We start from the raw sequence: 12555 nt of genomic DNA, 5'->3' as shown, positions 1-12555 counted from the left end.
ACAGGCTCAGCAGCCATGGCTCACGGGCCCAGCCCCTCCGCGGCATGTGGGATCTTCCCGGACCGGGGCACGAACCCGTAACCCCTGCATCGGCAGGCAGACTCTCAACCACTGCGCCACCAGGGAAGCCCGATAAATATGAGTTTCATTGTATGGAACGATTTGTACCTTTTGGGGTTCATAGACTCCAGTGAGACCTAGAACTCTGGACTCTACCTGGGAAAATGTGCCTACACATAAAAATTTTATATACTTTCAGAAGCTTCTCTGAGTCACTAAAGCCCATCCATGAACCCCCAGCTAAGCCCTCTTGTAAGAGTTGCTACTCACAGAGCATCAGGGACACAATGCCATGGAGAATACCAGTGGCTGCTTTATGTGAGTACTTGGGAGAGGAATATTTTCCATTATCAGAGATAATGGAAAATCAAGCAAGTAGTTGTGACAATTCCAACAGGCCTGAGAAATCCCTTAGTAATGACTTTTTCTTGCTAGTGCTGGTGGTAAGTGAAAATATAATGCAGTCAGAAATTTGGTTCAGGACAGCGTAGACTTGCTAAATTGTGAACATCACTTCTTCACCTTACTTTTTAAAAAAATCAGTATTTTTATTACCCTATATGTATTTTCATCTTAAAAATAAATGTCTTTCATGTGAATAAATGAACAAAGAAAAGTTGGACTTAGAAGTATAAAAGCTGATCTTGGTCAAGGAAGTTAATCTAAAGTAAGTCAAAGTTACAGGTTCTATCATTCATTCAGAATTTGCAGGCAGGGGAGCAGTGTAGCCTTACAAAGAAAAGAAATCAGAGCTAGTCACCAAAGAAAAGGAGCAAAGATGAGGAGCAGAAAAAACCTGAAAACTCTCCTCTGTTTTCATATTTTTCACGGCCTCTGTTCAAAAGGTCTGTGAGGGCTTCCCTGGTGGCGCAGTGGTTGAGAGTCCGCCTGCCGATGCAGGGGACACGGGTTCGTGCCCCGGTCTGGGAGGATCCCACGTGCCTCGGAGCGGCTTAGTCATCTAAGAGATGACTGCTTAGTCATCTCTTTGGTAGGTTTCCTCATGACTCTGATCCCCTCCCTCTTCCTCCTCGACTTCCTGCCTGCTCCTTCTCAGCTCCTCTCTTGGCACACTCTTTTCCCTAACCAGGCAGATGCCCTGTGGAGAAGGGCTGTTTGCGTGTGTGCTGACAGCAGCCCAGAACATCTCGCCTCCCTCCCTCCTGGTGTCTCCTATGCTAATCTCTTCCCCTGATGGGTGGAGGGGGCCTCATTCACTGCTCCCCTCTCAGGTTTCTCTTCTTTTAATTAAAAAAATTTTTTTAATTTATGTTTTTAATTTTAAAATAAAAAAAAAATATTTTTGGCTGCACCGTGCAGCGTGTGGGGATCCCAGTTCTCCGACCAGGGATCTAACCCGCGGGCCACACTGCGCCACCCTCCCACCTCCCCACGGTGGCAGTGCGGAGTCCCAACCACCGGACTGGCCCCGCCGCCCTGTCCCCCCCTCCCCATCCCGCCCCCGCTCTCAGATTTCTGAGCACTTTGGCAGGAAGGCCTAAAACCATAAACATATGTTTTTCTACCCTCAGCAGCACAAAGCTGCCTGGCAATTCCTCTTTTCATAACTTGTTTATTCCCTGTTGCAACTCCTAAAGCCATTTTTCCAAGTTTCCTCTTCAGGCCGCCAAGGAACCTCCCCTTCCAGAAGATGGTCTGAATCCCCACTCTGCGGAGATGATAGAAAACATCTCACTCTGTCTACCTCAGCTACCTTACTTTCCCTGCTCTAATTTTTTTCTCAATCTCCACCCATCTTCTTTCCCGTGATCCTCTCTGGAAGGAGGAAGTCTCGGTCCTGTTGTAGCCTGAACCCTCCATGCACGTTCCTGATCTCTCGCCCCTTCTCCATAGCCCCTCACCTTGCCGACTTCTCCAGCCGGGCAGCCTCTTCAGCCTGACTCCTTCCCTTCGTGGTGAGATTCCAAGGAGGCGGTCTTGCCTGTTTGTGCACCTCCTTCACATCCGCTCACACCTCAACACTCGCCTTCCCATCGTGGTCTCCTCATCACTTCTTCCTAGACTCTTCATCTTCGTGAATTTGACAGCGCCAGACAGCCTTTGTCCTTGACTCTCCCGAGTCAGTGCCATCCACCTTCTCCTGGCGTGTCTTGGTTTCACTGCTTACTCATCTCTTTGGTAGGTTTCCTCATGACTGATCCCCTCTCTCTTCCTCCTACTTTCTATGTTTTCCCTTCCTAGTTCCCCTTCTGTCCTGCTTCCCTTCAACAATCTCATCCACTCCCAAACTTGAGTAGTTCACAAATTGATCTCTGTCCTTGGCCTTTGTCCAGAGCTCTAGTTCTTTATTTCTAACTGCTTGCTAAACCTCTACAACATGATGTATTATCCGTACTGAAACATCAATTGTCTGAAACCAGGTTCATCAGTCTCAGCACAACCAGGTTTTTTGTCCCATTTAATGGCATTTCCGTTCTCTTTCACCCACAGATCTGGGATTTGATCTGTCACCTTTGACAGTCAAATCGCATGGGTTCTCTGCCTTTGCTTTCTCTCTTGCATGTGACCTCATCTTGGGGGAGCTCACCACGTTAGACTTGTGCTGTTATGGAGCTATCACCTTGTCATTTAAGGGCAGGGCATCGGTCTTACTCACCGCTCCTTGCCCCTTAGTGTCTGCCACATTGCTTTACCCAAAGCAGACCCTCACTATTTGTTGAGTGGTGGTCTATAAATTAAGCATTGTAATGCTTTACTTGCATTTCATGAACTATTTGTCATTGAACATATTTCTTGTCATTAGTTCTTTAAATACTTTTATTCTTAACCAAGCAAGCACCAGAATAAAGTTTCATACCCAGAACTTCAACTCTGGTACTTAGGCTGTTTTTCAGGAAGAGCAGTTAGATAAGGGTACATAGGTTGGTCAGGAGGCATTAATTTCACCATCCTTCTTGAGAGCCAGGTATAATACATACGGTTATTACGTTTTCACGGCAACTTTAGATAACTTCCATCTCCTTTTATACATTGATTTTTCTGCTTTTTTGCTTCTTTATTTTTTAACAGGTTTTCAAAATGGAAACTATCAGTGTGACATAAGATGCTATTGATAGTACATCAATATGGTTCAGCTATTCCCCTGCCCAGCAGAGTGTAGCTGCTCTGTGCACAGCCCTGTAATACATATTAGTTACACAGACATTAGAGAAGCCCTTCCCATCCATATGTATGTGCATGGCCCGCGGAAGTTAATAATGCCGTATATCACATGCACGTAGAATGTAAAATGTACTTCAGAATGACAGCAGGCTCATATAAAATGAATATTGGCTTACGACGAGAGGAAAGCTAGGGAAAGATTTTTGTCCTTTCAGACATGCTCTTTACTGAATTATTTGTTTCTGTGTCTCAGTATCTCAGACTCACATTCTGCCCTTTTTTTTTTTTTTGTCAGTATTATGCTCCTCTCGCCAGCCACCTTGCTTCACTTCAGCCACATGGATAACAAAAGAACCCCTTTGGAGAAATGAAAGATAGCAATTATACATTGGTATTCATGTTACAGGAGTCACACTGCCATCCTCAGGGAGTTTAACAATGAATATCCAGCATTAATTGCCACAGTAACTGCATGTCTGACCTTGCTGAAGTGTAATACATCAGTTTTACATAGTAAAATTATTTGCCACTAAGAGATTTAAAAGGGATGATCATAAAATTATATTGCTGTTTAGAATGACTAGTATTTTTTGTTTTTAAGAAGATCTTGGAGGACTCAAATGGCTAGGTCACTACCATTTCTTAGGAATCAGCACACCGGGAGTTGAAATCATCATTTTCCCACTGATTTGGTTGGCAATTATGACAAGAATAGTGCCTTCCTATTCATATGGAAGGTGAATAAATACATCGGCGTCTCTGATAAATCTATGGAACTGATAATTAGGCGCGAGGACGTAGTACTTTTTATCCAATCGGGGGCGGGAAAATGTTCTTTTTGTGTGTTTGTACCTAATTTAGGTAGGGTTTTCTGCCAGGAGCAGAAACACAGAAGCATGCTAGGAACACTAGGACATGTTTCCCTTTTTTAAGAGGCAACATAATTTTTAAGGTGAAGCCTCTTTGCCGTCAACTTTTCTTGCTTCAATCTTTTGCTCAGATCCTCAGAAATACAGAAGGTAAATATTTGTACATGTGTTTCTCCCTACCTCCTCCGCCCCTACCTTCCTCCGGGTGGGTGCCGCCCAGCAGGAGAGTTTCACACTCCACACTCTGAAAGTGTTCGTCATCGGGTCGGCTCCACACTGCTGGGTCAGCACTGAGCCCGACTCTGACAGAGCCACGTCAGCGGGCCATGTCGGGCTCTGGGCTGTGGAAGCTGTGTGTGCAGAAATGAATGATTGTTCAGCCCTCCCTCCGTGTTAAAAGGGACCGCGGTGAAGAAAGTCAGTGCATTCACCCGTGACATCTGAATTTCAGCCTAGATGAGATTCTAACTAGAGATCCGTTTTTGCTTGTATCCTGGCAAAACAAGTACGTGATAAATGTGAAGGCCATCTCAAGTTTGGGAGTAAAACATGAACTGAATGATGGCATGAGTAGTTTTTTTTCCCACCTTTTAAAGTAAGGCTGTGATGTAAATGAATATGATATGTATCCTCTATGTCTACTTAATATGGCTTGCTCATTGTTTTAGTGTTTAAATGATGTTTTATATGTGTTTATAATTTTAATGTAGTGGCAGTTTAAGAAGTAGTAACCAGGTAAAAAGAGAGTATAGCACACAGGCAATTAGTATATTGTGTTTTTGAGACTTTGAGCTTTGGATTTCTTAATTCAAATCATTCAGGTAGTTTTAAAAATGAACTCTGAATCCCATGTCCACTTTATTTTTTTTCCAGTTTCCTTTAAAATATTTATGTCTTTCTAATGCTTTATGTATCCATACAACTTGAGCCTGGACCCTGTACCATTAGAGGGAGATTCTTGACCAGATCGCTAATTTGTTCTGAATCTGTAAAGATATTAGGTGGGAAAGCAACTTGAGAAAGTGCAGCTTTAGTTAGCTCTCTTTTTTTTTGCCTTTTTAATTTTCTCTCTGTTTCTCCTTCTTCCATCCATCACTCCCATCGGCAATTAAAGCAGGATGATGAAGTGACAACCGTTCAGGTTAAAGAGCAGGACCGGGACGTCCTGGTGCTGAAGAAAGTGCAGAGCTGCGGCCCAGCCCCCCAAGCGGGGAGCGCGGAGGAGAGTGATTGGAGGTCAGAGTTTCCACCCAGCCCCGTGCTCCTGTTTCCTTTTCCCTGCCTTCCTCCCCTTCTCCCGCTCCATCTCACTCGCTCTCTCTGCCTCCTCTTCCCCCGCTCCCTCCCTCCCTTTTTTCTCCGCCTCTCTCGAGCCGAGCGTGCTAGCTGACTGCAGAGCTCTTGCAGCCAGATGGACTCAGTTCCCAGTGAAAGGACAGAGATGGCAAGATCTTTGAGCCTTTAGGGGATGCCTTTGTTAGTAGCCTTGCACAATGGGCAGCTCCCGGCTGAGAGTCTTTGACCCTCATTTAGAGAGGAAGGATTCTGCCGCGCTTTCAGACCGAGAGCTGCCCTTGCCTACCTTCGATGTGCCTTATTTCAAATACATCGATGAGGAGGTTGAGGATGAGGAGTGGAGCAGCCGTTCACAGTCCTCCGCTGAGGGCGACTCTGTGCACTCTCTGCTCTCCGACAGATACGTGGTCGTGTCCGGGACCCCCGAGAAGATCTTGGAGCACCTTTTGAATGACTTGCACCTGGAAGAAGTCCAGGACAAAGAAACAGGTAAGGCAGCGGGGTGTCTCCTGCTTCCAGACTCACAGCTGCGGCTGCCCTTGTCAGTTTCCGGAGGGGCAAGGCTCCCTCTGTGGCTGAAACCAGAGTGGGCTGAACCAGCATATGCTTCTTGGGCCTCCCCCTTAGCTTCCAGCTGTTTTGTTTAAATCCAGTAAATGGACTCATGTAGATCCAAGCAGCCGCCTGGCAAGTAGCTGTACAAAGAAAATGATACGAAGGCAGATGTTCTTGTTTCATTGGCAATTTTTACCAAATCTCACCTAAAGGCAGTTGGCAAGAGGCCAGCATTTAATAGCCGGTGTTCAGTGGGAAGGAATATGAGGGATGGGGTTACCAGCGAGCGTTTACCTGGCTTGTGGGAAGCACTGAGCTGGGGGGAGTAGCCTCCCTGCCGAAAAGTCAACAATTAATGCAACTACTCAGCAACTATAAGCTTAGCAGCAACTTCTGCCTTTTTCCATATGGTTTACAAACTGCTCACAGCAAGCCCTGCTGTTCAGAATATGATACTCAGCTTCTCAGACCAGAAACTGTAATTCACTGAAGTCTTATTGATCAGGCTTCTTGTCCTTCCTATTTAATCTGGGAGCAAAATACCCACTTAGCTTTTTCACCCTTGCACTTCTGGAAACACTACCATTGCATGATCTACCCAAAGTTCCTTTATCACACAAGGGCAGTGCTAGCTTTTCTTAACCAAAATTTGTAATTTGTTCCAGCATGGAGCAGTTATTCCAATGAATAGGCCTCTGGCTGTAGCCTGAATTCTGTAACTTGATGCCCTGACTAAAATGCACTTTTTGCTGCCACCATAGCACGTGTGATGCCCGCAGTTTGCAATATATCGACTGCATCAATAAAAGGCATTTTTGGTTGTATTAGTACAAGTAACTCCTTAGGTTTTTCCCATGCAGGAAGGGTTGTGAAATGACAACTTAGGTGGGAACAAGAGTTTCCTTGGGTCCCAGTAGTTTTGTCTGAACTTAATTGATGTCTGGCTCTATACTGCATCATAAAGGACATTAAGAGAAACAAAGATGTGTGAAATATGTAATAGTGTTTTTTCAAAAAAAGGCAAAAATGACTCAATCACACATCCTACATTAATGTTATTGTTTGATCTTGAAATTCTAATAAAAACTTTATTTTGCACATATATGTTTGGGGAAAAAGAGTAATAGCTGTCATTTATACACAAACAAGCTAAAAGAGAAACGTGTTCTCCTGGCATTTGCTGGGTGGTTTTTGTATGTCTATCAATATTTTGTGCGTTTGAGCACTATTTCCTTGTTCTGCTTCATCAGAGATAGTCATCATGGAACTGGCTATAATCTTCTGCATACTGGTTAGCAGACTGCTCTACACAGGTGGTTTGGACTAGATTACAGGCAAGTTATCTGCCGCGAAGAGGACACCTTCGAACATGCGTAGCAGTTTGGAGGACTGAATGCATTCTTCTTAATAGCACTGCAGTTCTGTAACACAGGACTTTGTGTCTAAGTCATATTAATAAGAGTAGAAATTACTGAAGCCAGTACTAGGCCTACTCGATTTCTTTTTTCTTTTGTTCTCACTGTCATTAGTTTTTTGTGAAAGACGGCCTAGGTACCCACTGACAAGTTAACACCGGGAATGAGAAATCACCGTAATTCCTGTTACTAATGCCAGGAGTTGCCTCCTGTTGGGAAACAGTGTTGTACCTGTTGTCTAGTGACTGGTATTCCCAGTTTCTTCTCGATTATACCAACACTGGGATCAGATGTGTGTCCCTCTTGCCAGGTGCCAAGCAAAGCTAAAAGGACCACGACTCAGTGTGACCAAAGCCAGGCAGGTAGAGCCCCGCAGGGGTCAGTCTCTCCTCATTTCCTTAGTAGTTGCAGAGGATACATGTAAAACTTCAGATGTCTGCAGGGACACCTGAGGGGGAAAACAGTAACAACTTTTCCTCTGATCAAAGGAGAGTTTTATGAAAATGAAAAAGTCAGTTTTGGAGAGAGATTGATGTGTGATATGATAGGGACACCTAAGAGGAAGTCACATGCAGTAGTCCTTCCACACTTCAGGAACAGCGCTTGGAGAAAATACAACAGAAGAGCCACTGTGTGGCTTTTGTTGGTAACATTTTTAAAAATATAAATATAAAATCAATTTCATGTACAAATTGAAGAAAAGTGGTTATGAGTTCGTTCTAGTTTGAATCCTAAATGAATCACATGTTTAAAGTAGTTGAGCCCCCTTGTCACTGACAGCGGTGAATGTTAGTTCTTTATCTTGGTCAGGCTGGCAGCGCTCACTGTAAAAGGTCTACGTGTGCAGGAGTCTGAGTCGCGTAAACATATGGAAGACAGATGGAGGAAAATGAGAAGGGGCTGCAATAAACGTATACAGCAACGTTTTTACGTTCTTGAGCGCCCCTTTTAGGGAGATGGAGCCGGGTGGGGCCATATGGTGGTCATCCACATGGTCCCAATGGCAATGAGGAAGAAAGCGTACATGGGAAGAAATAAATGGTCCTGGAGTCTGGGATGAGCCTGTTCTGGATTCTTACATTCCTGTACCCACCAGAGGCTGGGGAAGTTAACCAAGCAAGAGATGCAAGTTATTTCCATCTCTTCCCCACAAAAGTCACTTCATTGTGAAAATGTAGGTGCAAGGCCCAATAGGCTAAGAGACCTATACTCACAAAGGACAGGTTCAGGTGATTGCTAATTGCTGTTAACATGCAAGTGGAGAAAAAGTTTACTTAATTGAATGGAATAGAAATAAGAGATAACTGTATTTTTGTTATTACCCAAATCTAGAATAGAATAGAATAGAAAACAACAATTCATGTAGTTTTCTATCACCATATCAAACTGAGTTTTAAAAGCAAAAAACATTATTAGAGATGCTTACAAGCAACCTGCTAATGATTTTCCTAAATGATTTGATCCACACAACACTTACCATGCTTATTTTCATAATCCCCTGTGTGCCTACCTTTCTGCTCTGGTACTACCAGGCACAGACAGTCATCCTGGGAATATCTGTGGAATGAGTGGATGGATGGATGGATGGATGAATGAATGAATGAATAATTCTTCATTGTTTAAAATGGAAAAACTGTTTGAGTCTGGTAACTGGGTACCTGTTTGTGAACGTCGAAAGATTGAAGCTGTTTTCAAAGATTACCTTTTCTTTCGAGGTTCAGGGTCTGACTTGAAGCATTTGGAATATTAGGGAAAAATCAAGCAGCTCTATCTTTCATCTTCCCAGAAATAGGGCAGACATCACTGGGCATTCCCAGCCCAGGAGAATTACAAGGAAGGCAAGAAGCAAGAAAATGTGTTGTGAGTAGAGGAGCTGGAGGGGTGGAGGAGCAAGTCCCCACCACCAGCCCTGGTCTGTAGGGTCTACAGTGCTTTCTGCTCCTATTTAACCCTTTCCCCTCTCTGGAAAGGATCAAATGTGTTTTGTCTAGAGATGCTTCTATTAGGAATAACGATTTCTGTTCTAAGGGGGGTGGCCGGGAACAACACTCTGATCAGATGGATTACACGGAGAAAATCCTTCTTATTGACTTTTCTTTCTACATCTGCATTATGATGAGTCTACCTTAGGGGAAACACAAGAGGAAATAACATTATTTGCTCCCCCCTTTTTTTTTCCATGTCTTGGGTTTTTATTCATCTTTTTGAAGCAAATGTGCTTATGATTACAGGTTTTCAAGAAAAAAAACAAGCAGAGAATAAGATAGTGGGAACAGGTAAAGCCTATTAGCCGATTCTTATTAGGCTTGACCTGCTTTCTTCCACGTATGGCTGTTTTTACTTCATGAGGTTATCGTTCAGTATATTGTGTACTCAGTGTGGAAATGTCTGCTCTTCCTGATTTGACCACGGACGGCATGGATGCCTCCGTGTGGGTGGTGTACTTTCAACAGCCCCTAGTAGACTGATTACATCATGGAGAAAGTGAGTCCCTTACCTTTGTAACGAGGCAACTACCTCCGTGAAGGTACCTGGTTTATATCATAGGAGTGTCTCACTTAATTGATAGGGTCCCAAAGCTATTCTCCATTGCCAGCTTTTAATGGCTTTTTTTGGAGCATTGCACTGATGGAACCTTGAGTGAAGCTAGGGCAGGCAAGCCATTTTTCATTTTCTTTTATCTTCTTTCCCGTTCCAGCAGCAAGCGTATCCTAAATACTTGATACATGTTACTTGTGAAGGAAAATTAAGAATGCCTTTTTCCTGATCATTGGAAATACGGAAGACAATTTAGGTGAACTTCTTCCTTAATTTCCTTACCTTTTAGGATTTCTGGAAAGATGTTTGGTGCTTCTCTTCTAGGCTTTCTTTTGCAGGTGGCAAGACCTTTATAACCCTGTGGCTGCACGGCTTTTTGCAGGACTAAAACTTTTGGCGGGTAGACACGGAAGTTTTTAGATGGTGGTAAGCCTCTCCATGTTTTTGTGCAATTAACATGCATGTAAAATTATCTTGGATTTATCTTTTTATTTTTGTGGTATCATGTAACACATAATAGACCAGTGGATCTTATCTGTGGCTGTATCATTAGCAGCACATGGAGCATTTTTCAAAATATCAGTGTCTGGGTCCCACCCCAGAGATCCTGGTTCAGTTGAGCTGAGTCGGGGCCTAAGAGTTATGGGCTTTGAAGGCTCCCCGGATGATGCTATATGTAGCCAGGTGTGAGAGCCACAGAACTAAGACAATGACTTTGTCTCTCCACTTTTTTCAGAGACATATTCAAAGTGTCTAATAGTTATAAATTTGCCCCTGAGAGCTTGGGGTGTCATTTCACCTTTCCTCCACCTCCCCTCCCCACTCCTTCTCCTGGTCTCTGTGTCCAGCCTCATATCCACTGGTCCCTGGTCCCTGCCCTAGAGCCTCTGCAGCCTGAGTTTAAAATTCACAAACCTGCATTGCTGGTCCATCCACTGAAATGGTTTTGAAAACAGGAAACAATCAGAGCAGACAGAGGTACTGGCCACACAGCTGTTAGCTCTCAGTTCTTGGAATGAGGAGGTGACGGTATAGTGAACAAAACCCATTTGGATTTTTGCCAGGGTTCTGTCATACTCCAGGGATCTCTGGGTGGTCCTTCAGTCTCACAGCCAAGAATGCTTACTTCTGTAAGAAATGATGTTCTAAGGAAGGAGAAAACGCATGCAGCAGAGTAGAAAGGGTACTAAAATGAGATTCTGAAGCCTTGGGTCCCAGATCTGGGCTCCATTAATAGACCAGCCTGAGACCTTGAGCAAGTTATACATGAGATGAGTTCTGACATATCTTTCATCACTAAAATGCTTTGATCTAAAGAGATTTATATCAACCCCTTTCTTTTCAAAGTATGTCACAGAACCGTAGAATTCTAGATGTGGAGGAGACCTTAACCCTACGGTCATTTTATGCTGACCTCACCATCACTTAGGCTTTGCACAAGGACTTAGGCGGTTTGGCCTGACTTCATGTTGCCCTGTCTTACTGCTGTGTTTCTTCAGCCTCGCTCAGAGAGTCGTTAGAATGTTGATGGGGTAGCAGGCTTGGAATTCAAGGCTCATTGGCCATACCTGGTGATGATTTAAGTGTGTTTGTATATAACCTTGTCCAATGGGAAACTTTTTAAGTTCCTTTGGGAAATTATGCTATAACATTCACAAAGAATAGTTTTGATTTATCACCTACCAGTAATATCCATTTGCAGAGAGTTTTACTACCAGGCCATTTGGGGATATTCAGAAACAGTCTGATGCTAGAGAAAAGCAGCTGTTTTCCCCCAGTGATGAAAAACTCTGCATCCTGGCTCTTATACTAGCCCTCCCCCTGTAATTCCTTTACTTTTAACTTTACACACTCCTTCTGTAATAAAATACAGCAGTGCATATTTGAGTGTTCAGTTTCTATATGTGGGTGAATGAATACCATAGAAAAATTTAATTCCTTCCTTCCACAGATATCTTCGACCTCTTATGTAGGCAGTGTTCTAGCTCTGGGGCATACAGCTGTAAACAAAATACACACAAACTCCTTCCCTTCGTGGGGCTTACATTTTAGTGGAGGGAGTCAGGCAGAAAACAAATAGGGAAAGAGTGGATGTTAGTGGTGATAAATAACCGGATGTTAGTGGTGATAAATAACCAATCTCATTATAGACACAAATTTGGGAGAACTATATCCACACGTCTTTAAAAATGAAGAAGCTAGAGGATATTTTAATGTATTTAAAGTAGTATAGAGAATGAATGTGAAATGTCTGGCCCTATTCAGCAAAGTTCAGAACCAGAGGAAATAGACTTAGTTGAAAAAATAAATAAAAGATGTAAAAGGAGTTGGAAGTAGGTATTAGTGTCCCTGGATGGTACTGGCGACAGCTCGGAGCCGTAGACTCTGCATCCGTGGAAATGGTTGATGTCAGCCTTTTACCTTCTTGACCTGTGAAAGTAGCTTTCTCAGAGACAAATAACTGGACTAGGTTGCCACTTGAGGGCTTTTTCAGCTCTATGAAACTGTCAGTGTTAAATATTAGGTTAATTTTGTTTGCATACATGCTCATGAAAAAATCAACGAAAGACTAAATAAATTCATTAGCACCAACTCCAGCTGCCCTGGGTGTGCCTCAGATGCAGATGAGAACCCCACTGTTCAGCGAAGGCTTGTTTTTTTCAGATAAAGCGAAGGCTTGAAACAGCGATCCACGGTGA

At 43.5% G+C, this 12555-nt stretch overlaps 1 protein-coding gene across 8 annotated transcripts in view; it reads left to right on the top strand.

The window, feature by feature from the left end:
- The window catches only part of RAPGEF5 (Rap guanine nucleotide exchange factor 5), a 237837-nt gene that overhangs the window by 154153 nt on the left and 71129 nt on the right, over positions 1 to 12555 (top strand). For 7 of the 8 annotated variants that reach the window (XR_010842255.1, XR_010842254.1, XR_010842256.1 and 4 more), the window contains exons 10-11: positions 5167 to 5288; positions 5749 to 5837. Coding sequence is in view for 5 of the 8 variants with exons in the window: in XM_067042648.1 (XP_066898749.1) it covers positions 5167 to 5288; positions 5749 to 5837 (211 nt within the window). In the remaining 3 variants the exon portion in view is untranslated. The remainder of the gene's footprint in view (positions 1 to 5166; positions 5289 to 5748; positions 5838 to 12555) is intronic. The other variant, XM_067042644.1, reaches the window with a different exon arrangement.

Source organism: Kogia breviceps, chromosome 9 (assembly GCF_026419965.1).
Source record: "Kogia breviceps isolate mKogBre1 chromosome 9, mKogBre1 haplotype 1, whole genome shotgun sequence".
NCBI lineage: Eukaryota > Metazoa > Chordata > Mammalia > Artiodactyla > Physeteridae > Kogia > Kogia breviceps.
The sequence above is the reverse complement of the archived record's forward strand: the minus strand, read 5'-3'. Positions and strand labels throughout refer to the sequence as shown.